Source organism: Myotis nattereri (assembly GCF_964212035.1).
Source record: "Myotis nattereri genome assembly, chromosome: 15".
Lineage (NCBI taxonomy): Eukaryota > Metazoa > Chordata > Mammalia > Chiroptera > Vespertilionidae > Myotis > Myotis nattereri.
This window is the reverse complement of record NC_138090.1, coordinates 51,045,479-51,071,273: the sequence shown is the minus strand read 5'-3', so window position 1 is coordinate 51,071,273 and position 25,795 is coordinate 51,045,479. Positions and strand designations below refer to the sequence as shown.

At 51.6% G+C, this 25,795-nt stretch overlaps 2 protein-coding genes and 1 pseudogene across 3 annotated transcripts; all 3 read left to right on the top strand.

Moving 5' to 3' along the window:
* The first annotated feature begins 797 nt into the window (after positions 1–797).
* LOC308530353 (sialic acid-binding Ig-like lectin 5) lies at positions 798–5,494 on the top strand. The gene is made up of 8 exons (XM_081106947.1): positions 798–1,264; positions 1,492–1,767; positions 2,008–2,055; positions 2,292–2,546; positions 2,679–2,963; positions 3,172–3,271; positions 4,331–4,412; positions 4,918–5,494. The coding sequence occupies exons 1-8, from the start codon at positions 1,243–1,245 to the stop codon at positions 5,107–5,109; spliced, it is 1,260 nt and encodes a 419-aa protein (XP_080963073.1). The 5' UTR covers positions 798–1,242; the 3' UTR covers positions 5,110–5,494.
* Positions 5,495–9,083: 3,589 nt separating this feature from the next.
* On the top strand, positions 9,084–25,406 carry LOC308530367 (sialic acid-binding Ig-like lectin 5; annotated as a pseudogene). The gene is made up of 10 exons (XR_013997346.1): positions 9,084–9,121; positions 9,202–9,343; positions 18,832–19,127; positions 19,353–19,622; positions 19,874–19,921; positions 20,187–20,441; positions 20,527–20,811; positions 21,025–21,124; positions 22,180–22,261; positions 22,784–25,406. The product of XR_013997346.1 is annotated as a sialic acid-binding Ig-like lectin 5 (transcript).
* On the top strand, positions 9,712–12,633 carry LOC308530356 (sialic acid-binding Ig-like lectin 14). Its single transcript, XM_081106950.1, has 5 exons — positions 9,712–10,117; positions 10,353–10,400; positions 10,631–10,885; positions 11,720–11,855; positions 11,992–12,633. Exons 1-5 carry the CDS (start codon positions 9,766–9,768, stop codon positions 12,026–12,028), a joined length of 828 nt encoding a protein of 275 aa, XP_080963076.1. The 5' UTR covers positions 9,712–9,765; the 3' UTR covers positions 12,029–12,633.
* Positions 25,407–25,795: the final 389 nt, after the last annotated feature.

The following is a 25,795-nucleotide window of genomic DNA, read 5'->3' as shown; positions in this document are numbered from 1 at the left end:
TGTCCATACATCACTCGAGCCCCTGCTGGGCTTTGAAAAGGGATGGAGCACGTGAGGGGCCTGAAGGTGGAGCTTCCTGAGCTGCAAGGTAACCAATTTGTTGCTGTGTTGAGGCCCCTCCTCTGGGTCTCTCCAAATGGGATGAGATCTCCCTTCACACATCGCTTATGATGGGGCCTGTGTGTCGTCACTGTCCCAGGTCCCTCAGGCCCTGGAAGACCCACATATGTGCTTCCCATGTCCCCACAAAGCTCTCAGAGCAAAGGGCTTGAATGCTCAAGTTTTTGCTGGGGTTCCACCCACCCAACTGGAGTTGAGTCTAAATTGCTTTTCTCTTGCCAGCACTTGAGTTGTCTAAAGAAAATTTAAAGTTATCCTTTTCCAGACCCATCAGTGATTTCAGCTCAAGGGTGGGTCTCCCCCAAGTCCAGCTCTGACCCCAGTGGAACCTGGGTGACCTCCCTCTCCACTTACACATCGTCTGCAAGGTGATCACTTTCAGACTCACATCTGCATACTCCTCTCAACTTCTGGGGGCCTCAGTATGTCCATCAGCAGGGTTGGGTGGGAGGGAGGAGGGAGACAGGATGATTTCTCAGCCATCACCACCCCTCCCACGTCCTGTGGAGGCCAAGTTCCCCTTCCAGCCTGGCCCCAGTCTCTCCCCCAGGGCTTCCTGTTGGGGTGTCCTAGGCCCCACCCCAGAGCTGAGCACTTCCCTCCCTGACCAGGGACCCGGACCTGCTCTGCCCTGCCAGAGGCAGACATGGTGCCCCTGCTGCTGCTGCCCCTGCTGTGGGGGGGTGAGTGGCTGAGGGAGGGGGGCAGGGCAGGTGGGGGATCCGCAGGGGTTACCCCTGAGCCTCTGTCCCCCTCCCAGGGTCCCTGCAGCAGCAGCATCCAGGCTATGAGATCGAAGTGCAGGAATCGGTGACAGTGTTTGAGGGTCTGTGTGTCCACGTGACCTGCTCCTTCTCCTACCCGTGGAGTTCGTCGTCTTCCTCTAGCAAATTCTACACCTACTGGTACCGGGATGGGGACAACCCAGCCTATGCTGCTCCCGTGGCCTCGAGCAACCGGAATAAACCAGTGAAGAGAGAGACCAAAGGCCGTTTCCTCCTCGCGGACCCCAAGACCAACAACTGTTCCCTGAGCATCAAGGATGCGAGGAGGAGTGACTCAAGACGCTACTTCTTCCAAGTGGAGAGAGGAACTCAAGTGAGATATAATTACCTCGAGAAGATGCTGGATTTGCAGGTGACAGGTAAGGCAGGGGCCCAGGAGGGGACCCAGGGACACGGGACCCTGTCTTAGAGCAGGAACAGGACTCTGTACACTCCCTGATCCAGGTCTTGCGTCCTGGGTGGTGGGAAGATCACAGGGCCTGGGGAGCTCAGGGGCCCTGAGGCACGAGTCCCACTCAGGATCACACTTTGTGTCCCCACACCGTGAGGCCCTGGCACCTCCCCCTCTCTTCTTCCTCCCTGACAGACAAACCCCACATCCAGATTCAGGAGCCTCTGGAGTCCGGCCGCCCCTCACAGCTGGCCTGCAGCCTGCCAGGGGCCTGTGAAAGGGGACAGCGTTTCACCTTCTCCTGGGCGGGAGCCGCTGTGGACTCGCTCAACCCCCAGACCCTCCACTCCTCCTCCCCGGTGCTCACCTTCACCCCGAGGCCCTGGGACCATGGCACCAACCTCACCTGTCAGGTGAAACGGGAAAAACCTTTGTTGACCTCACAGACAACCATCAGGCTCAATGTCTCCTGTGAGTGTTGGAGGGGTGGCTGTGTCCATGGGGGCAGTGGGAGCGATGTGTGTGTGTGTGTGTGTGTGTGTGTGTGTGTGTGTGCAGGAGGCTGAGCTAACCTGAGAACACCCGGGCATGGATCTGCGTGTAGGTGGGGAGGGACCAGAAAGAGAGAACCCCTACTTCCCGGTTCCCACCGCCCCTCCTTGGGGTTGGGGTGACTTCCATGTGAAGGGGGGCCCTGTCTTTCTCTCCCAGATGCCCCAGGGAACCTCACCATAGGCGTCTCCTTCAGAAACAACACAGGTAGGAAAGAACCCCTCCTCTCTGGGCTGGGACCTGCCCCGGGGCCCTGGTGGGGCAGAGGGGGGAGCGGGAGTTTGAATGGGATGAGTCGTGGGAAGGGCAAAGATGAAAGTCATCACCGGAGTCCCTCACCTCTGGTGGGTGGGTGCCCACATCTGTGTTACACACACCTCTCTCTCTCTCTCTCTCTCTCTCTCTCTCTCTCTCTCTCTCTCTCTGCATTTCTCTACCCAAAGCCTTCAAGATTCTGCAAACCACATCCCTTTCCATCCTGGAGGGAGAGGCCCTGAGGCTGCTCTGTGAGGCTGACAGCAACCCCCCTGCCGAGCTGAGCTGGTTCCGGGGGTCCCCAGGCCTGAACGCCACCCCCCTCTCCAGCACCGCGATCCTGGAGCTGCCTCGCGTGGGGCCTGCACAGGAAGGAGAGTTCACCTGCCAAGCCCGGCACCCGCTGGGCTCCCATAGCGTCTCTCTCAGCCTCTCCGTGGTCTGTGAGTGGGGAGTGGACGGAGACCGGAGTGGGGGTGGGGTGGGAGAAGGGGGTGGGGCGCACCTGGAAGTAGGTCACCTGGGTTCCTGGGGAGATTAGAAGCACCGCTGACCCTTCTCCTCGCTCCCCACAGACCCCCCGCAGCTGCTGGGACCCTCCTGCTCCTGGGAGGACCAGGGTCTGCACTGCAGCTGCTCCTCCAGGGCCCAGCCGGCCCCCTCCCTGCGCTGGCGGCTGGGGGCGGGGCTGCTGGAGGGGAACCATGGCAACGCGTCCCACGTGGTCAGCTCCAGCTCAGAGGGGCCCTGGACCAACAGCTCCCTGAGCCTCCATGAGGGGCTCAGCCCTGACCTCAGACTCAGCTGCGAGACCCGGAATGTGCACGGCACCCAGAGCGCCTCTGTCCTGCTGCTGCCAGGTCAGGGCCTGCAGGGGTCAGAGGCCTCGGAGAAAGGAGTGGGTCAGAGAGAGGGTGGGGCTGGGGGAGGGGGCTGTGGCCTGGACAGGGGGGATTGCTAGGACAGGGCCTGCATCTCCTGGCTGAACAGACAGTGCATTCTGGGAGGAGGGGGAAGAGGAGAGACCGACTCCAGTGAGTAGGTGTCTCACTCCCCTCTCCTCTGCAGGGAAGGCGGTGCCCCAGGCGGGAGCGGTCCCTGCGGCTCTCGGAGGTGCTGGAGCCATGGCCCTGCTGTCCCTGTGCCTGTGTCTCATCTTCTTTTGCATGTGAGCCTCTGGGGCAGGGAGGTGCAGAACTGAGTCCCAGAGGGGACTGTTTTGGGAGGGCCGGAGGGGGTAGCAGCTTTATGGAGGTAAAATTCCCACATATTTAAAGTGTACAATTTAGTGGCTTGTCCTTCAGTCACACAGCTGTGCACCCATCACCACAGGCAATTTTAAAACGTTTCATTTGCTTGAAATAATAATTTAAAAAAACAAGCAAAAGAAACCTACATCCCCTAACTGTTAGTTTGTTTCCATCCTCTCCCAGCCCTAGGCAGACACTGACCTGCTTCCTGTCCATTCTGGACATTTCATATAAATGGAATCACAGAACACATGGTCCTTTGTGACTGATTTCTTTCACTTAGCACGGTATTTTCTTTAATTATTATAATAATTATTTTGTTTGTTAATCCTCATCCAAGAATATTTTTCCATTGATTTTTAGAGTGAGTGGAAGGGAGAAAGGAAAAGGGAGAGAGAGAGAGAGAGAGAGAGAGAGAGAGAGAGAGAGAGAGAGAGAAACATTGATGTCAGAGAGACACATTCATAGATTCCTTGTCTACAAGCCCCGACCAGAGATGGGGATTGAACCTCCGACCCAGGTCCATGTCTTGGACCAAGAATTGAACCTGTGAACTTCAGTGTGCAGGCCAATGCTCTAACCACTGAGCAACTGGCCAGGGGCATGACATTTTCAAGGGTCATGTGTCAGCACTCTATTGCTTTTTATTTACAAATACATTCCATGGTTTGGATGTGGCACATTTGTTTTGTCCGTTCCTTCATTGATGGACATTTGGGTTGCTTGGACGTTTTGGCTGCCATGAAGTACACTGTTGATGGCTGGTGCACAGTCTCCGCGTGTGAGAGGGGTCTCGGTGATGAACATTCCATCTTGGCCAAACCCCTGGGCATCCAGGGGGACGGGACCCTTACCTGCATGTCAGGAGGGTCTCCGAGTCTAACCTCAGGGCCTGGATGCCTCCGTTGTCCATCAGGGAGTGGGGGCAGCTGCCCACCTGTGTCTGAGCCATTCTGGCTGCTGACTTCCTCCCTTAGAGTGAAAGCCCGCAGGAGGCAAGCAGCCGGGAGACCAAAGGTCACGAATGATGAAGACCCTGTGATGGGCACAGTCACCTGGGTGAGTGATCGGGTGTCTTCTCATGCCGTGTAGGGGGGCTGGGCATGTCCATTAAGGAGTCCACACTGAGCTCCCCTGTGGTCAGCTGGACAGACAGCTGGGAGTTGACTTCTCCTCTGCATTTCCTGGAACCTCCTGCCCCAGCCACACTGACCACTGAGCCCACCTCACCTCTCTGATAGGCACAGGCCGCCAGAACCATCTCCCCAAAACGACTACTTTCTACCCATTGTGGGCATGTTGCTTCACCTCTCCTCACCTCAGTTTCCCCATCTGTAAATGGGGATAATGAGTGTCATTCATGCTGGGTGTCTGTGAGGATTAAAGGTGATTAGTAGGCTCTCAGTATAACATTACAGAATGTTAAATGCATGCGGGAACAGTTGAGTTCATAAGCCCTGTGTGTGGAATGAGGAAGAGCAAAAACTGTTCCATCAGCCCAACTTCCCCTTGGGACCATGTCTGCCTTATTCCTCTCTGACACCCTTCTCACCCCTCCACTCAGGGTTCCCAGGAAAAGCTAGGGCCAGACAGGCCTCCAGACCAAGCGCCCCCCGCCGAGGATGCCCCTCCCTCCGGGGAGCAACAAGAGGTCTACGCCAACCTCAGCTTTTATGAGATGAAGACACGGGAGCCTCAGAACCTGGAGGCCACCAGCAGCCCCGAGTACTCAGAGATCAAGCATGCAGGCAAATGAGGACTCGCTCCGAGCAGTTTAATTGACTTTTCAGGAGCAACCATGGAAAGCAGAAGAAAGCAGATACGATTTTTAAATGTCACTTTATAATTTATACTCAGCAGAGAGAATTCAAAAATGAGGAAGTAATACAGATGTTTTGGAACAAATAAATGGGAAAATTATTGCCTGTAGAATAAAAATATAGATTTAAATTCCCGACAGTAGTAACGGCTAAGCCCAAAGTAGCTGTGGTGGGGTAAATGGATTTTACATTTCCTAATATGTACATATTGCCCAGGAGGAGAGAGAAATGTTCATTTACTAAAACTTGGGTAAGTTAATTCTGATGCCGTAATTTTTATGGTAGTGACTGTACATAATAAAATAAGAATGTATAAATTACAAACTAGAAGTTTTAAATATATATAATTTATTTCAGAGAGGAAGGGAGAGGGAGAGAGAGAGACATCAATGATGAGAGAGAATCATCATGGCACAACCTGTCTTGCCCTGAAATAGTGAGGGGAGGTGTGGCTAGGGTTGAGTAAATGATGAAGAGACATTAGTCCTGGCAGAAATGGGGCCTCCAGGTCCCCAAAGCTCCTCCCTATCCTCACAATGGCCCCAAGGTCACCTCAGAGTAATGGTGTTCTGTCCCATTATACAGCTGAAGAAACTGAGGCTCCCAGAATGTTCTGGTTCACTCTGAAGGCAGTGTCAAATCTGCTTTGCTCCCTTTTTAAAGTTGATTTTTAGTGAGAGAGAGAGAGAGAGGGGGAGAGGGAGAAAAAGAGAAACATCAGTGTGAGAGAGAAACATCGATTGGCTGCCTCCTGCATCCACCCTGACTGGGAGTTCCGCAATCTAGTTAAGTGCTCTGACAGGAAATAGAACCCACAACCTTTTTGTGTAGATGAAGAGTCATTGTTAAATAGCTAAAGTGTTTCAGTTTTGAGGATGAAAATGTCCTGGAGAATGTTTGCACAACAATGTCAATATTCTTAACACTACTGAACTGTAAACTCAAGAATAGTTAAGATGGCAATTTTTTTTTAGATATATCTTTATTGATTTCAGAGAGTAAGGGAGAATGAAAGAGAGACAGAAACATCAATGATGAGAGAGAATCATTGATTGGATGCTTCCTGCACGTCCCCCAATGGGGATCAAGCCCGCAACCCAGGCATGTGCCTCTGACCAGAATCGAACCCGGGACCCCCCAGTCCACAGGCCAATGCTCTATCCACTAAGCCAAACCAGCTAGGGCAAGATGGCAAATTTTATTTTATATATATATGCCAGAATATTATGACCACCTGATGTTTGTAGGCAAATTAGGTATAATTTCGCCCTGAAGTTGCTAGAGGGCCAGACCATTAGAAATAGGGAAGCAGGTTGTTTACCACGACAGTAGAAGTGATTTTTTTTCTGAAGATATGGGTAAACAACGCGATTTAACAGCCTTTGAACTTGGGATATATATTATTATGAGTGACCAGATTATTATGACCATCTGACGTTTGTAGGCAAATTAGCCATACACTGCATCGAATGGGATGTGGAAGCCAAAGGCCTGCTCGAACACCTTTGCTGTCTGCAGTTACCAAGATAAAACGTCTCCAGTTCGCACAGGAACACAATGATTGGATAGTCGAGCATTGGAAAAAAGTCATGTGGTCTGATGAATCACATTTCCAACGGCATCATGCAGATGGCAGAGTGAGAATTTGGCGGAAACAGCATGAAAGCATGCACCCCACATGCATGAGTACAACCCTTCAAGCTGGTGGGGGCAGTGTTATGATTTGGGGCATGTTTTCCTGGCATGATTTGGGCCCTTTAATTCGTGTGGAACAACATTTGAATAGCACAACATACCTAAGTATCATTGCTGATCAGGTTCATCCTATCATGTTGATGGCGTATCCCAATGGAGATGGCTTCTTCCGACAAGACAATGCGCCATGCCACGGTGCTCATATTGTGCGGGAGTGGTTTCAAGAACATGAGGGAGGCTTTACCTTGCCTAGGTGGCCCCCACAATCACCAGATCTCAATCCAATTGAGCATTTGTGGGACGACGTTAAAAGAGCCATCAGGCAGCTGGTTCCACAACCATCAAATCTCACAGAACTGGACAGTGCTATTCATCAGGCAGGTGTCAGATTCCTCGCATCACCTTTCAACATCTCGTGGAGTCAATGCCAAGAGGAATCGCTGCAGTATTGAAGGTAAAAGGTGGCCCAACGAAGTACTGATGGGGTGGTCATAATAATCTGGCCACTCAGTGTATATGCTCTCTGAAAGAGACCCACCTAGGCAGCTCCTCTTAAAGGACCTGAGCACGGTCTTACTTGGACTCACTCCCTCTGAGCCCTAGCACTTGGGCCGCAGCTTAAAAGGAACCTGGGACATTTAGGGAGGAACCAACTTATCTGGAATCTAGGAGAGAGCTGGAGGGGCAGCTTTCTCCCAGACGGAAGTGTTGATAGAGGCCATTGTTCCATAGCCGAGCCCTGAGAGAGAGACAGATATGTGAGAGAGTTGCGTCAATCGGTTGCCTCCTACATGCCCATACATGGGATGGGACCTGAAACCTAGGTATGTGCCGTGACCGGGAACTTAACCTACATCTTTCTGGTGTCAGGCATGATGCTCCAGCCAACTGTGCCACTTGGGCAGGCTGAACAGTTTTTAACTGATACCCTTTGATTGCCTCTTTATAGGAGACTAATTCTGTCACATAGTAATAAATGTTAATATTATATTAAGTATTAATTACCAGAAAATTATATTTATACTAGAGGCTCAGCACACAAAATTCATTCATGGGTAGGGTCCCTATGCCTGGTGGGGCTCAGGGCTAATTAGGGTCTTCCAGCTGCCAGCTGGGGCCTTCCTTCATCCCACATTACCCCTGGTGGTCAGCACACATCATTGCGGGCAATCAGACTCCCAGTCTCCCCATCAAACTCCTGAGGGGACACTTTGCATATTAGCCTTTTATATATATAGATAACATAGAGAATAGAGAGAGAATTCAGTGTTCCCTTCAGCATGGATGTTTGACATTTTTTTTCTCCTGTACAATTAAAGAAACGTTTCTTTCAATCACACAATTTGTTACTGGGAATGTCTGAAATTTCACATCACTGTCATATTTGGGAAAACATTGATCAAGTTTCTTTCTTTCATAAAAGAGCAGCAGGATTGCAGGTTATGTCCACACATCACTCGAGCCCCTGCTGGGCTTTGAAAAGGGATGGAGCACGTGAGGGGCCTGAAGGTGGAGCTTCCTGAGCTGTAAGGTGGCGAATTTGTTGATGTGCTGAGGCTCTGCCTCTGGGTCCCTCCGAATGGGGTGAGATCTCCCTTCACACATCACCTTCTGATGGGGCCTGTGTGCTGTCACTGTCCCAGGTCCCTCAGACCCTGGAAGACACACATGTGTGCCTCCCATGTCCCCACAAAGCTCTCAGAGCAAAGGGCTTGAATGCTCAAGTTTAGTCAGGAGATCGACCCCCCAACTGGAGTTGAGTCTAAATTCCTTTTCTCTTGCTAACACTTGAGTTGTCTAAAGAATATGTAAAGTTATCCTTTTCCAGACCCATCAGTGGTTTCAGCTCAAGGGTGGGTCTCCCCCAAGTCCAGCTCTGACCCCAGTGGCCCCCTGGGTGACCTCCCTCTCCACTTACACATCATCTGCAGGGTGATTACTTTCAGATTCACATCTGGACACACCTCTCAACGTCTGGGGGCCTCAGCATATTCACCGGCAGTGTTGGGTGGGAGGGGGAGGGAGACAGGACGAGTTCTCAGACACCACCCACCGATCACCGGCCACGTCCTGTGGAGGCCAAGTTCCCCTCCAGCCTGGCCACAGTCTCTCCGCCAGGGCTTCCTGTTGAGGCGTCCTAGGCCCCACCACAGAGCTGGACACTTACCTCCCTGACACAGGGACCTGGACCCACTCTGCCCTGCCAGAGGCAGACATGGTGCCCCTGCTGCTGCTGCCCCTGCTGTGGGGGGGGTGAGTGCCCTGAGGGAGGGGGGATGGGCAGGTGGGGGAGGGGCGAGGGCTGCATCTGAGCCTCCGTCCCCCACCCCCAGGGTCCCTGCAGCAGCAGCCAGGCTATGAGCTCCAAGTGCAGGAATCGGTGACAGTGTTTGAGGGTCTGTGTGTCCACGTGCCCTGCTCCTTCACCTACCCGAGGAGTTCGTGGTCTTCCTCTAGCAAATTCTACACCTACTGGTACCGGGACGGGGACAACACAGCCTATGATGCTCCTGTGGCCTCAAGCAACTATAATAAAACAGTGAAGAGAGAGACCCAAGTCCGATTTCTACTCCCGGACCCCAGGACCAACGACTGTTCCCTGCACATAAGAGACGCCAGGAGGAGTGACACAGGACGCTACTTCTTCCGAGTGGAGATAGAATATCCTGAATATAATTACCAAGGACATTTCCAAGGATATAAGTCGCAAGGATATAGTTACCAAGATAAAATGTTGGATTTGCAGGTGGCAGGTACGGCAGGGGCCCAGGAAAGGACCCAGGGACATGGGACCCCGTCTTAGAGAAGGAACAGGACACTGGACACTCCCTGTCCAGGCCTTGGGCCCTGGGTGTTGGGAAGATCACAGGGCCTGGGGAGCTCAGGGGCCCTGAGGCATGAATCCCACTCAGATTCACACTTTGGGTCCCCACCCCCTAAAGCCCAGGCACCTGCCTTTCTCCCCTGCATCCCTGACAGAGAAACCACACATCCATATTCGGGAGCCCCTGGAGTCCGGCCGCCCCACACGGCTGGCCTGCAGCCTGCCAGGGGCCTGTGAAGGGGGACAACCTCTCACCTTCTCCTGGGCGGGAGCTGCTGTGGACTCGCTGAACCCCCAGACCCTCCGCTCCTCGGTGCTCACCTTCACCCCGAGGCCCCGGGACCATGGCACCAGCCTCACCTGTCAGGTGAAACGGGAATGGCCTCAGTTGACCACACAGAGAACCATCCGGCTCAACGTCTCCTGTGAGTATTGGAGGGGTGGCTGTGCCCATGGGGGCAGGGGGAGCGATGTGTGTGTGTGTGTGTGTGTGTGTGTGTGTGGAGGAGGCTGAGCTAACCTGAGAACACCCGGGCATGGATCTGCGTGTAGGTGGGGAGGGGGCCAGAAGGAGAGAACCCATCCTTCCAGGTTCCCACTGCCCCTCCTTGGTATTGGGGTGACTTCCATCTGAAGTGAGGCCCTATCTTTCTATCCCAGATGCCCCAGGGAACCTCACTATAGGCGTCTCCTTCAGAAACGACCCAGGTAGGAAAGAACCCCTCCCTCTGGGCTGGGACCTGCCATGGGGCCTGGGTGGGGCAGTGGGGGGAGCAGGAGGTTGAATGGGATGAGACATGGGAAGGGCAAAGATGAAAGTCATCACCCCAGTCCCTCATCTCTGGTGAGTAGGTGCCTGCACACATCTCTCTTCTCTCCCTTCTCTCTCTCTCTCTCTCTCTCTCTCTCTCCCTCTCTCTGCATTTCTCTACCCAAAGCCTTCAAGAATCTACAAACCACATCCCTTCTCATTCTGGAGGAAGAGGCCCTGAGGCTGCGCTGTGAGGCTGACAGCAACCCCCCTGCCGAGCTGAGCTGGTTCCGGGGGTCCCCAGGCATTTACGCCACCCCCCTCTCCAGCACCGCGATCCTGGAGCTGCCTCGCGTGGGGCCTGCACAGGAAGGAGAGTTCACCTGCCAAGCTCGGCACCCGCTGGGCTCCCACAGCGTCTCTCTCAGCCTCTCCGTGGTCTGTGAGTGGGGAGACCCCGGGGGGCAGGACAGCTGGGTTCTGGGGAGATTAGAGGCATCGCTGACCCTTCTCCTCGCTCCCCACAGACCCCCCGCAGCTGCTGGGACCCTCCTGCTCCTGGGAGGACCAGGGTCTGCACTGCAGCTGCTCCTCCAGGGCCCAAGGGGTCCCCTCCCTGCGCTGGCGGCTGGGGGTGGGGCTCCTGGAGGGGAACCATGGCAACACCTCCCACCCGCAGTTACCTCCTGCTCAGAGGGGCCCTGGTCTGACAGCTCCCTGAACCAGGGTGTGGGGCTCAGTGAGGGACTCAGATCCAGCTGTAAGGTCAGGATTGTCCATGGAGCCCAGGGCGCCTCTGTCCTGTTGCTGCCAGGTCAGGGCCTGCTGGGCAGAGGCCACGGAGAAAGGAGTGGGTCAGAGAGAGGGTGGAGCTGGGGGAGATGAGGGCTGAGAGGGGACAGGGGGGATTGTTAGGACAGGGCTCTCCATCTCCTACCTGAACAGAACCCACAGCGGGTTCAGCAAGGAGGTGGGAAGAGGGGAGACTGAGTCCTGGGAGTGGGTGGTGTCACCTGAGCTGGTGCTGGGGGAACAAGCCCTGAGCCCCTCCAGCCCTCAGCACCAGGGCTCCTGGAGCTGCCCCATGTGGGGCTGGAGGCGGAGGGGAGTTCACCTGCCGGGCTCAGCACCCGCTGGGCTCCCAGCACATCTCCTTCAGCCTCTCTGTGCAGAGTGAGGTGCAGGACAGGTGTGGGGGGCGGCCGCCTGGTCAGGTGTTGGACTGTGGGTGAATTGACACCTGGACAACACATCACCCATCTCCTGTCGTCCCCAGGCAGCCCGCACTCCAGAAGATGTGTGACCGAGGAGCAGCAGGGCTCCTGGCCCCTGGTCTTCACCCTGATCAGAGGGGCCCTCATGGGGGCTGGCTTCCTCCTCACCTACGTCCTCACCTGGCTCTACTACACCAGGTGAGCAGGCCTGTCTCTCCCGGGGAAGGTCAGGGATTGGCCCTGAGGTGCAAGTGGGGCCGCGCTGTCCAGCTCTGCCTGGAGTTGGAGCCAAAGAGACCGAGTCTCTTAGCTGACACCTGTGTCGGGCCCACAGGTGTGGAGGCCCCCGGAGCAGGAGGCAGAGCTCCTGATGGATCCTCCCTTCCTCTCAGGATGGGACTGAGGTGTGGACACCAGGCGAGAGGGACCTTCCTGGGACGTCAATGTCACCTTCTCTCTGGAAGCTCTTGACTCACCTGCCTCCAATGTGCCCCTGGGGTTTCAGTGTGTGGAAGTGACTGAGTGACGCCAAGGGGAGTCAGTGCCATGGAGAGAAGACTTTTCCTCCTTTCACCTCCTGAGAGGAGGGGCCGCTGTGCCCGGGAAGCCCCGGATTTCCTCAGGAGGAAGATGCAGGTGCAGGGCCGCCTAGCGAAGGCCTTGATTGGGTTCCCATGGGAAACGCAGGCAGGGCAGGGTGAGCCATTCAGGACCAGCTGGTGTGTGTCAGTCTGGGGGAGTGGGCCTGTGGGCGTGGTCTCTATGTGTCTGCTCCCAGGTCTTGGTCATTTGGGTTAGGTTGGGGTGGCTGGGAATGTGGGCTCAGGTTGTGTTTGTTTGCATCTGAAATTCTTTGCTGTCTCTGAGAATGGGTGGGCCCTGGGAGGCCCTGTCTCTCCTTGTCCTCCTAGCTGTTTAATGGCTCAAAACATCATAAGATACAGAAATAAACAAGTAATACACACCCACTGACTGCACCCTTGTTTCTGCCTGTTCCCTCTCTCGTTTCTGCCCACTCATCCCCCACCCCCAGGCTCCTCTTTCTTCATTCTCAGGCCCTGAAATGGACTGAAGTTTGCACCTTATCCTCCCTTTGTCCAGAAGTTACCTGGTTGCCACCTGAGTTTCTGGTCTCCCAAACTGTCCTTCAATGTAGGCATCCATACATAGTAGAATTAGGAGCAGCTCTTCTTTTCCTATTCATAGATACTTACCTCGTAATTATTATTATAAAACATCCCAACATTTAATCATAAATGAAGACATTTGTGTGATATCACATAAAAATTGATTTTATTGTTTAGTGTCTGTCGGAGTTTCTTGATTCAAATTATATCTAGATCTCCTCTTTCTGTTGTTGCTGTTATTGAACCTGTTTCAAGTAAGGGGTTTTGTTTATCTCTTGTAATTATTTTTCAATTGGTATTTATATTTTTTCTTATTTTTAAAAATATTTATATTGATTTCTTAGAGGAAGGGAGAGGGAGAGATAGAAACATCAGTGATGAGAGCGAGTCATTGATGGGCTGTCTTCCGAACGTTCCTTACTGAGGATCAAGCCCATAACCTGGGCTTGTAGCTTGACCGGGAATCAAACCCTGACCCCCTGTTTCATAGATCAATGCTCAACCCGTGAGCCACACTAGCCAGGCTATATCTATTCATGAATACTAAAAAAATTCAACATTGAAGACACATCCACTTATACTCTCACCATTTTGTATTGTTATGTTCATATATCTTACATCTATAAATTTGATAAACTTTAGAGAACATTAATAATTTCTTGGATGTGAGCAATTATTTTCTCTCCAGATTTATTGAGAAATGTTTGACACAGAATGCATGCAAGTTTAAGATATGTAATGGTGCATATTTAATATACCTATATGGTAAAGTGATTGCCACACAAGGTTCATTAACACTTCTATGCTCTCATATAATTATTACTGTTATGATTATAACATTAATGACATACTCCCTTAACAACTTTCAGGTATATAAGAAAATACTGTTAATTGTAGTCATCATGCTGTCCAGTACATCCCCAGGAATTATTCATCTTGTAGCTGAAAGGTATATTTGACCAACATCTCCCCATTTCCCCACCCCCAGCCCCTGCATCACCGTTCTCCTCTCTTTCTGTGAGTTCAGCTTCTTTAGATCCCACTGTGAGAACACACTGCAGGAAAACAATGACTATTTTGAAAAATACCCCTCACAGTTGTTTCTCTCATGCAGTTCTAGGTTTCCATCACAAAATCACTTCCCTCTATACAGAAATTAACTCAAAATGTATTAAAGACCTAAAACTAATAACCAAAAGTATAAAACTCTTAGAGAAAAACATAGGGGGAGAGTCCATGACATTGGATTTTGGGATGATTTCCTCGATATTTACATCAAAAGCACAGACAAGGAAAGCAAACATAGACAAGTGGGACTATACCAACTTCAAAACCTGAGCACAAGAGGACACTCTCACCAGACCCCAGAGGCCACCTACAGGATGGCAGAGAAGATGTATCTGATGAGGGCTTAATCTTCAGAATATATTACAAACTCATACGAGGCAACATAAGAAACCCAAATAACACATCTGAAGAACTGGGCAAAAAACTTGAGTCGATATTTCTCCAAAGATGATATTCAAATAGCCAACAAACTTATGAAAAGATATTCAACATCAGGAATCCTAAAGAAGTACAAATCAAAGCCCTTGCTGGGTAGCTCGGTTGGTTAGAGTGTCTTCCGGTTGGCTGGTTTGATCCTTTCGAGGGCACATACAACAATCAACCAATGAATGCATAAGTCAAAACTATAATGAGGAATCACCTCATAATCTTTAGGACGGCTACCATAAAGTAAAACCAAAAGCCCAGCTGGTGGCTCAATGTTTAAGCATGGACCTATGAAGTGGAGATCATGCTTGGATTCTCAGTCAGGGCACATGTCCAGGTAGCAGGATTGATCCCAGTAGGGGGCATGAGGAAGGAAGCCAAATAATGATTCTCTCTCATTGTTGATGTATCCATCTCTCTCTACCTCTCTCCCTTCTCCTCTGAAATCAATAAAAATATGTTTTTGAAACCAGCAGGAGATAATAACAAGTGCTTGTGAGGATGTGCAATAATTGAAACCATTTTGCACATTTGGTGGGATTGTAAAAGGATGTACCAGCTATGGAAAACAATATGGCATTTCCTTAAAAAAAAATAAAAATAGAACTAACATGAATGTAACAACTCCTCTTGAGGTTATATATCCAAAAGAACTGGAAACAGGACCTCAAAAAGATATCTGCATACCCATACTTTAGTGGCATTATTGAATACACAATAGTTAAGAGGATTCAGCAACCCAAATGTCCATTGTTGGATAAATGCATTTAAAAGGGTCATATGTCTTAGGCTGTTCTGGATGTTTCCACAAAAGACCATAGACTGGTGGTTTATAAGTAGCAGGAATTTATTGCTCAAAGACCTGAAGACTGGAAATCCAAGATCAGGGTGCTAGCACGGTTGGGTTCTGGCGAGTGCCCTCTTGCACAGTACTGGTGACCTACTTTTAGTTGAAACATCACATGGTGGAAGGGGAGAAGGAGCTCTTTCAGGTCCTACCTGCTAATATCATCCCTTTGGGTGTAGGGAGCGGCCATAGGGTTTAAGCCTCGGACTGACCTGTGGCAGGGCCACAAACAAGTCCCAGCTTGGAGGGCAGAGCCCTCCCAGCATAATTAAGCTTGACCTTATAGCCCTCCCTAGTTCCTTCCTAGGTAGCTAATGGGCTTTGGGAGGTGCAGCAAATGCTACCAAAACAAAGTGCAACTCACAAGAACCTTGTAAACATGTTGACCCCTACCCTTGTTTTGATCTAACTATAAAATAAAGCCTCAGCTTGCAGGCTGGGTCTATCTGTGTCCTCATCCAGGTAGAGGAGATCCACAAAGCCCCAGCTGTATTCTCTTGTCTGCCTTCTTTAATCCTTAACCGCCCCTCCTCAGGTTCACCCTTGGCTGTGCTGGCATGGCACACTTGGGGGTTAAGATTTCAAAATTTTTATTTCAGGAGGGATGTCAACATTCAGTCTATAGCATTGCACCATTGATCCCACAAAGTTCAATCTATTGCACATCCAATTATTGTATTATTCAGTCCTTAAAAGACAGGAAATCCTTTCAGGTGCTGTGCCATCGGTGAAGCTTGAGAGCACTGTACTTAGTGAAATAAACTGGTCACAAAAATACAGCTACTGGATGATTCCCTTTCTGTGAGGTATCTAAAGCAGTCAAATTCTTAGGAACAGCAAGTACAATGGTGGGTACCAGGATTGTGGGGAGGGACAGATGAAGAGTCATTGTTAAATGGCTAAAGTGTTTCAGTTTTGAGGATGATAATGTCCTGGAGAATGTTTGCACAACAATGTCAATATTCTTAACACTACTGAACTGTAAACTTAAGAATAGTTAAGATGGCAAATTTTATGATATATATGTATATGTGTATATGTATATATGTACATATATATCTATCTCCAATATTATAAACTTAATCAATAAACAAACAAAAAGCCTTGCCATTTCTCTTTACCTGAAGAACTTACTTTAGTATTTGTATAGGAAAAGTCTACAAGAATCAAGTCTGTTTGCTTATTTTATACTGAAATATGATTTAATTTAATTTATTTAAATCATCAACTGAGAGTTTCAGTCAAGATGGTGGCATAGGTAAACTCGCCTCCTCCCACAACAACAGAGAAATTACAACTAAAATACAGAACAATCATCATCCAGAACCACCTGAAATCTAGCTGAAAGGAATTCCTACAGCTAGGGAATTGAAGAAGATGCACATTGACACTGGTAGGAGGGGAAGTGATGCAGGGAAGACCCTCAGGGCCAGCTGATCTCACACCCACACGTGTTGGTTGAAAATCAGGAGGGATATCTTGACTGTGTAGGTTTCCCTGAGGAGCAAGGGTTTCAAGTATGCACAACTTCTGGCTCGAAAAACCAGCGGGGATTGTGGCTGAGTGACACAGAGGCTGCTGGAGCCCCAGGCAGCTCCTTTTAAAGGGCCTGAGTACGGTCTTACTCAGACTCTCTCCCTCTGAGCCCTAGCACTTGGGCTGCAGCTTAAAAGAAACCTGGGACATTTAGGGAGGAACCAACTTATCTGGAATCTAGGATAGAGTGGGAGGAGCAGCTTTCTCCCAGATAGAAGTGTTGATAGAGGCCATTGCTCCAATCCTGAGCCCTGAGAGAGAGAGAGAGAGAGAGAGAGAGAGAGAGATAATATGTGGGAGAGTTGCATCAATCGGTTGCCTCCTACATGCCCATACAGGGGATGGGGCCTACAACCTAGGTATGTGCCCTGACCAGGAATTTAACCTACAACTTTCTGGTGTAAGGCATGACGCTCCAGCCAACTGAACCACTTGGCCAGGCTCCACAGCAGAGGTCCTCAAACTTTTTAAATAGGGGGCCAGTTCACTGTCCCTCAGACATTCCACACATGCGCACTGCGGGCCCGGGACAAGTCGGCTTCTAAGCAGGACAGGCAGCGGCGGCAAAAACACCCGGCGGGCCAGATAAATGTTTTCGGCGGGCCGCATGTGGCCCGCGGGCCGTAGTTTGAGGACCCCTGCTCCATAGTTTTTAACCAATACCCTTTGATTGCCTCTTTATAGGAGACTAATTCTGTCACATAGTAGTAAATGTTAACATTATATTAAGTATTAACTACTAGAATATTATATTTACACCAGAGGCTCAGCGCATGAAATTCGTGCACATGTAGGGTCCCTAGGCCTGGCCAGTGGTCAGGGCTGATTAGGGTCTTCTGGCTGCTAGCCGGGGCCTTCCTGAATTTCACGTCACCCCTGGAGGTCAGTGCACATCATTTCGAGCGATCAAACTCCCAAGGGGAAACTTTGCATATTAGCCTTTTATATCTATAGATAATACAGAAAATAGAGAGAATTCAGTGTTCCCTTCAGCATGGATGTTTGACATTTCTTTTTCTCCTGTACAATTAAAGAAACGTTTCTTTCAATCACACAATTTGTTACTGGGAATGTCTGAAGTTTCACATCGCTGTCATATTTGGGAAAATATTGATCAAGTTTCTTTCTTTCATAAAAGAGCAGTAGGTTTGCAGGTTATGTCCACACATCACTTGAGCCCCTGCTGGGCTTCAAAAAGGGATGGAGCACGTGAGGGGCCTGAAGGTGGAGCTTCCTGAGATGTAGGTGGTGAATTTGCTGCTCTGCTAAGGCCCTGCCTCTGGGCCCCTCCAAATGGGGCAAGATCTCCCTTTACACACCCCCTCTGATGGGCCTGTGTGCTGTCACTGTCCCAGGTCCCTCAGACCCTGGAAAACCCACACGTGTGCTTCCCATGTCCCCACAAAGCTCTCAGAGCAAAGGGCTTGAATGCTCAAGTTTAAGCAGGGGATCCACCCCCCAACTGGAGTTGAGTCTAAATTGCTTTTTCTCTTGCCAGCACTTGAGTTGTCTAAAGAAAATGTGAAGTTATCCTTTTCCAGACCCATCAGTGGTTTCAGCTCAAGGTTGGGTCTCCACCAAGTCCAGCTCTGACCCCAGTAGCCCCCTGGGTGACCTCTCTCTCCACTTACACATCATCTCCAAGATGATTACTTTCAGATTCACATCTGGACACGCCTCTCAACCTCTGGAGGCCTCAGCATATCCACCGGCAGGGTTGGGTGGGATGGGGGAGGAAGACGGGATGATTTCTCAGCCACCACTTCACCCCACCCCCAACGTCCTGTGGAGGCCAAGTTCCCCTTCCAGCCTGGCCCCAGTCTCTCCCCCAGGGCTTCCTGTTGGGGTGTCCTGGGCCCCACCCCGGAGCTGAGCACTTCCCTCCCTGACACAGGGACCCGGACCTGCTCTGCCCTGCCAGAGGCAGACATGGTGCCCCTGCTGCTGCTGCCCCTGCTGTGGGGGGGTGAGTGGCTGAGGGAGGGGGGCTGGGCAGGTGGGGGATCTGCAGGGGCTGCTGCTGAGCCTCTGTCCCCCTCCCAGGGTCCCTGCAGCAGCCCGGCTACCAGTATGAGCTCCGAGTGCAGGAATCGGTGACGGTGCATGAGGGTCTGTGCGTCCACGTGCCCTGCTCCTTCTCCTACCCGTGGAGTTTGGGGTATTCCTATAGGAACTTCTACACCTACTGGTACCGGGACGGGGACAACCCAGCCTATGATGCTCCTGTGGCCTCGAGCAACCGGAATAAACAAGTGAAGAGAGAGACCCAAGGCCGCTTCCTCCTCCTGGACCCCACGACCAACGACTGTTCCCTGAGCATCAGAGACGCCAGGAGGAGTGACACAGGACCCTACTTCTTCCGAGTGGAGATAGAATATCCTGAATATAATTACCAAAGATACTTCCAAGGATATAAGTTCCAAGTATATAGTTACCAAGATAAGATGCTGGATTTGCAGGTGACAGGTACGGCAGAGGCCCGGAAGTGGACCCAGGGACAAGGGACCCCGTCTTAGAGCAAGAACAAGACACTGGACACTACCTGTCCAGGCCTTGGGCCCTGGGTGGTGGGAAGATCACAGGGCCTGGGAGCTCAGGGGCTCTGAAGCACGAGTCCCATTCAGGATCACACTTTGGGTCCCCACCCCCTGGAGCCCAGGCACCTGCCTTTCTCCCCTGCATCCCTGACAGAGAAACCCCACATCCGGATAAGGGAGCCTCTGGAGTCCGGCCGCCCCACACAGCTGGCCTGCAGCCTGCCAGGAGCCTGCGAAGGGGGACGACCTCTCACCTTCTCCTGGGAGGGACCCGCTGTGGACTCGCTGAAACCCCAGACCTTCCGCTCCCCGGTGCTCACCTTCACCCCCAGGCCCCGGGACCATGGCACCAACCTCACCTGTCAGGTGAAACAGCAAGGGTCCCAGTGGACCTCACAGAGAACCATCCGGCTCAATGTCTCCTGTGAGTGTTGCGGGGGGGGGGGGGGGGGTGGCTGTGTTCTTGGAGACAGTGGGAGCGACGTGTGTGTGTGTGTGTGTGTGTGTGTGTGTGTGTGCTGGAGGCTGAGCTAATCTGAGAACACTCACCCATGGATCAGCGTGTAGGTGGGGAGGGACCAGAAGGACAGTTCTCCCTCCTTCCCGATTCCCACCACCCCTCCTTGGGATTGGGGAGACTTTCATCTGAAGTGGGGTCCTATCTTTCTATCCCAGATGCCCCAGGGAACCTCACCATAGGCGTCTCCTTCAGAAACGACACAGGTAGGAAAGAACCCCTCCTCTAGGTGCTGGGACCTGCCCTGGGGCGCTGGTGGGGCAGAGGGTGGAGCAGGAGTTTGGATGGGAAGAGACATGGGAAGGGCAGGGATGAAAGTCATCACCGGAGACCCTCACCTCTGGTGGGTGGGCGCCTGCATCTGTGTTCCACTCACCTCTCTCTCTCTCTCTGTCTCTCCCTCTCTCTCTCTTTCTCTCTCCCTCTCTCTCTCTTTCTCTCTCTCTTCCTTCATAACCATTCTCCCCAAAGCCTTTAAGAATCTGCAAACCACATCCCTTTCCATCCTGGAGGGAGAGGCCCTGAGGCTGCGCTGTGAGGCTGACAGCAACCCCCCTGCCGAGCTGAGCTGGTTCCGGGGGTCCCCAGGCCTGAACGCCACCCCCCTCTCCAGCACCGCGATCCTGGAGCTGCCTCGCGTGGGGCCTGCACAGGAAGGAGAGTTCACCTGCCAAGCTCGGCACCCGCTGGGCTCCCACAGCGTCTCTCTCAGCCTCTCCGTGGTCTGTGAGTGGGGAGACCCCGGGGGGCAGGACAGCTGGGTTCTGGGGAGATTAGAGGCACCGCTGACCCTTCTCCTCGCTCCCCACAGACCCCCCGCAGCTGCTGGGACCCTCCTGCTCCTGGGAGGACCAGGGTCTGCACTGCAGCTGCTCCTCCAGGGCCCAGCCGGCCCCCTCCCTGCGCTGGCGGCTGGGGGCGGGGCTGCTGGAGGGGAACCATGGCAACGCGTCCCACGTGGTCACCTACAGCTCAGAGGGGCCCTGGACCAACAGCTCCCTGAGCCTCCGCGAGGGGCTCAGCCCTGACCTCAGACTCAGCTGCGAGGCCTGGAATGTGCACGGGGCCCAGAGCGCCTCTGTTCTGCTGCTGCCAGGTCAGGGCCTGCTGGGGGCAGAGGCCACGGAGAAAGGAGTGGGTCAGAGAGAGGGTGGGGCTGGGGAGGGGAGGGGGCTGTGGCCTGGACAGGGGGGATTGCTAGGACAGGGCCTGCATCTCCTGGCTGAACAGACAGTGCATTCTGGGAGGAGGTGGGAAGAGGAGAGACCGACTCCAGTGAGTAGGTGTCTCACCCCCCTCTCCTCTGCAGGGAAGGCCGTGCCCCAGGCGGGAGTGGTTCCTGCGGCTCTCGGAGGTGCTGGAGCCATGGCCCTGCTGTCCCTGTGCCTGTGTCTCATCTTCTTTTGCATGTGAGCCTCTGGGGCCGGGAGGTGCAGGGCTGAGTACATCCAGATGGGACTGTTTTGAGAGGGCTGGAGGAGGTTGCAGCTTTATGGAGGTAAAATTCCCACGTATTTAAAGTGTACAATTCAATGGCTTTTCGTTCAGTCACACAGCTGTGCACCCATCACCACCGTCAATTTTAAAACGTTTCATTTGCTTAAATAAAAACAAAACAAAACAACAACAAGCAAAAGAAAACCACATCCCTAACTGTTAGTTTGTTTCAGCCGCTCCCAGCCCTAGGCAGCTGCTAACTGCTTCCTGTCCATGTCATATAAATGGAATCACACAGCACATGGTCGTTTGTGACTGATTTCTTTCACTTAGCACGATATTTTCTTTAATTATTATAATAATTATTTTGTTTGTTAATCCTCATCCAAGAATATTTTCCCATTCATTTTTTAGAGAGAGTGGATGGGAGGGAGGGAGAATGAGAGAGACGGACACACAGAGAGAGAGGGACGGAGAGAGAGAGAAACATCGATGTCAGAAAGACACATTTATAGGGTCCCTCCCTACCAGCCCAGACCAGAGATGGGGGTTGAACCTGCAACCAGGATCGAACTTGGTCCGAGACAAAGAATTGAACCTGTGAATTTCAGTGTGCAGGCCAACTCTCTGACCACTGAGCCACTAGCCAGGGGCATGACATTTTCAAGGTTCATGTGTCAGCACTGTATTGCTTTTTATTTACAAATGTATTCCATGGTTTGGATGGGGCACATTTGATTTGTCCGTTCCTTCATTGACGGACATTGGGTTGCTTGGACGTTTTGGCTGCCATGAATCACTCTGATGATGGCTCGTGCACAGTCTCTGCGTGTGAGAGGGGCCTCGGTGATGAACATTCAGTCCTGGCCAAACCCCAGGGCATCCAGGGGGACGGGACCCTCACCTGCATGTCAGGAGGGTCTCCGAGTCTAACCTCAGGGCCTGGATGCCTCCGTTGTCCATCAGGGAGTGGGGGCAGCTGCCCACCTGTGCCTGAGCCATTCTATCTGCTGACTTCTCCCCTTAGAGTGAAAGCGCGCAGGAGGCAAGCAGCCGGGAGACCAAAGGTCAGGAATGATGAAGAGCCTGCCATGGGCACAGTCACCTGGGTGAGTGACGGGGGTGTCTTCTCATGCTGTGTGTGTGTAGGGGGGGCGGGGGGTGCTGGGCATGTCCATTAAGGAGTCCACACTGAGCTCCTCTGTGGTCAGCTGGACAGACAGCTGGGAGTTGACTTCTCCTCTGCATTTCCTGGAACCTCCTGCCCCAGCCACACTGACCACTGAGCCCACCTCACCTCTCTGATAGGCACAGGCCGCCAGAACCATCTCCCCAAAACGACTACTTTCTACCCATTGTGGGCATGTTGCTTCACCCCTCCTCACCTCAGTTTCCCCATCTGTAAATGGGGATAATGAGTTTCATTCATGCTGGGTGTCTGTGAGGATGAAACGTGATTAGTAGGCCTTCAGTATAATATTACAGAATGTTAAATGCATGCGGGAATAGTTGATTTCGTAAGACGTGTGTGTGGAATGAGGAAGAGCAAAAACTGTTCCATCAGCCCAACTTCCCCTTGGGACCATGTCTGCCTTATTTCTCTCTGACTCCCTTCTCGCCCCTCCACTCAGGGTTCCCAAGAAAAGCTAGGGCCAGACAGGCCTCCAGACCAAGCGCCCCCCGCCGAGGATGCCCCTCCCTCCGGGGAGCAACAAGAGGTCTACGCCAACCTCAGCTTTTATGAGATGAAGGCACGGGAGCCTCAGAACCTGGAGGCCACCAGCAGCCCCGAGTACTCAGAGATCAAGCATGCAGGCAAATGAGGACTCGCTCCGAGCAGTTTAATTGACTTTTCAGGAGCAACCATGGAAAGCAGAAGAAAGCAGATACGATTTTTAAATGTCACTTTATAATTTATACTCAGCAGAGGGAATTCAAAAATGAGGAAGTAATACAGATGTTTTGGAACAAATAAATGGGGAAATTATTGCCTGTAGAATAAAAATATAGATTTAAATTCCTGACACTAGTAATGGCTAAGCCCAAAGTAGCTGTGGTGGGGTAAATGGATTTTACATTTCCTAATATGTACATAGTAGAGGCCTGTTGCATGAAGTGATTCATGCAATAGGCCTCCCCTCCCCTGGCTGCTGGCACTGGTTTTCCTCTGGCACCCGGGACCCAGGCCTTCGCTCTGGCCACAGCTGAGAAGTCAAGCCTCTTCATTCTTCAGTCGTCTTCAGTTTTTGCTCTGTCAGAGCCTTCAGTCTTCGCTCTGTGCCTGCATAGGCAAATTAACCGCCATCTTTGTTGGGCTAATTTGCATACCCATCCTGATTGGCTGGTGGGCATAGTGGAGTGACACCAATTTGCATGTTTCTCTTTTATTAGTGTCGATTACCTAGGAGGAGAGAGAAGTGTTCATTTACTAAAACTTGGGTTAGTTAATTATGATGCCGTAATTTTTATGGTAGTGACTGTACACAATAAAATAAGAATGTATAAGTTACAAACTAGAAGTAGGTTTAAATATATATAATTTAGTTCAGAGAGGAAGGGAGAGGAAGGGAGAAACATCAATGATGAGAGAGAATCATCATGGCACAACCTGTCTTGCCCTGAAATAGTGAGGGGAGGTGTGGCTAGGGTTGAGTAAATGATAAAGAGACATTAGTCCTGGCAGAAATGGGGCTGTGCAGGTCCCCAAAGCTCCTCTCTATCCTCACAACAGCCCTGAGGTCACCTCAGAGTAATGGTGTTCTGTCCCATTATACAGCTGAAGAAACTGAGGCTCCCAGAATGTTCTGGTTCACTCTGAAGGCAGTGTCAAATCTGCTTTGCTCCCTTTTTAAAGTTGATTTTTAGAGAGAGAGAGAGAGAAAGGGAGGGAAAGAGAAACATCAGTGTGAGAGAGAAACATCGATTGGCTGCCTCCTGCATCCACCCTGACTGGGAGGTCCACAATGTAGGTAAGTGCCCTGACAGGGAATAGAACCCACAACCTTTTTGTGTATGGGACGATGCTCCAATGAACTGAGCCACCCGGCCAGGGCTGCTCTGTTCACTTTTGAATCTCTAGCACGTAGCACAGTGCATAGCCAAGGCAAATGTTCAACTTTATTTATGAACGTATCGAGTAGCTCACTGTCCCCACAATATTTATGGTGTAAGGTGAATTCCTATATTTCTAGTGCCAGTAAGAAAATATGCAAACAGCTAACAGTCTTTCCAGCCGGTGGGCAGTAAACACACTTGATCAATATTTCTTCTTGTCGTTAGCAGTGTCTGCACATTCTTCCTCCTCAGGCCCAGCTTCCTCCCCAGACCCCTGCTGTCCCAACGTCCTCCTAAAACTACCCTCTGTGAAGGCCAAACTGACATCTTAATTCTTAATGGTGGCCGTAGTAGATTGGTAGGTCCCCTAAGACATGTAGCAATTCATTGGGGGAACTGCCTCTTTTTTGTGACATTTTGGTGGCAAACGCTAAGTGGAATCTTAGCATTTTGCTGGCATAAGCTCAAAAGAATAAGACAACCAGAGGGGTGAGAGGAAAAGCGCAGAGATGAGCCCAGCCCACTCCCACCCCTTCTCCTGACTTTTCTTTCCCAAGAGGAGCCCAGCCTTTCCACAGCCCCTCGGGGTTAGGTGTCCTGCTCGCCTAAGGCTGGGGACCTTGGCCTTGTGAGTTGGGGTCCTTTGCAGAGCTGAGCCCAGGTGTGCTCCAGAACCACGGACAGCGCCAACCCTCTGGCCAGGAGCTCCCCAGCTGGATGGATGGTCCCCTGGAGGCCGAGCCTTGCCCTGACTCATGTGGAGGTAAGGTCTGGGAGTGAGGCTGGTGACATTCTGTCCTACAGGACAGAGCTGCATCCAAACTCCTCCTCAGTCTCCCCCTGGAACCGCCCTCATCCTGGGGAAGAGGAGACAGCTTCAGAGACACAGTGCATTTCCGAAGGTCACTGGGCCCCTTGCCCCTCAGGGTTGAGTCTACCCTCACCCCCTCCAGAAAACCTGTCAGACTCCTGCCCTGCCCTTACTTCCTCCCCATCATTTTGCTTTTGCTTTAAACCCATTTCTTGTACTGCCAGGGAGCTCTGGGCAACAGAAAACATGATCTGAGATCTTTTTCTTTGCCTGGCACTGTGCCAAGCCCACTTCTTCAGCTCAGATGAGTGGGGTAAGCAGAGGGAGATTCAATAGAGACAATAATAAAGGAGAGACCTACATGTACTTCTCGTTGTAATATTTTAAGCAATAAAAAAAAAGTTAAAAAAAATGGACAGGCCTTTTGTGGCTGAGAGAACTGTTTAGACGTTAGAAGGTGTGAGTGCAGGGCTCATGGTGTGCTGGGCTGCATATCTGGCGCTTCGGCCAGACGGGGCGCGCTGTGCTCTCTGTTCCTAAAACACATAGATAGGAATGTGCTGACATCAGGCCAGGCCTTGAGATATGGTCTCATGGCCCCTTCCCAGCATGCTGTGCTCTCTGTTCCTAGAACACATAGATAGGAAGGTAGTCACTGTAATGAGGCTGTACTGTGTCGGGAACTAAGGTTTTGTAACTTTGTGGTTTTTGCAAATAAAAAAGCTGTAACTCCTGCAGTTAGCACTGCAGTTCAGCCTCTGCTTCGGCAGGGTGCTGT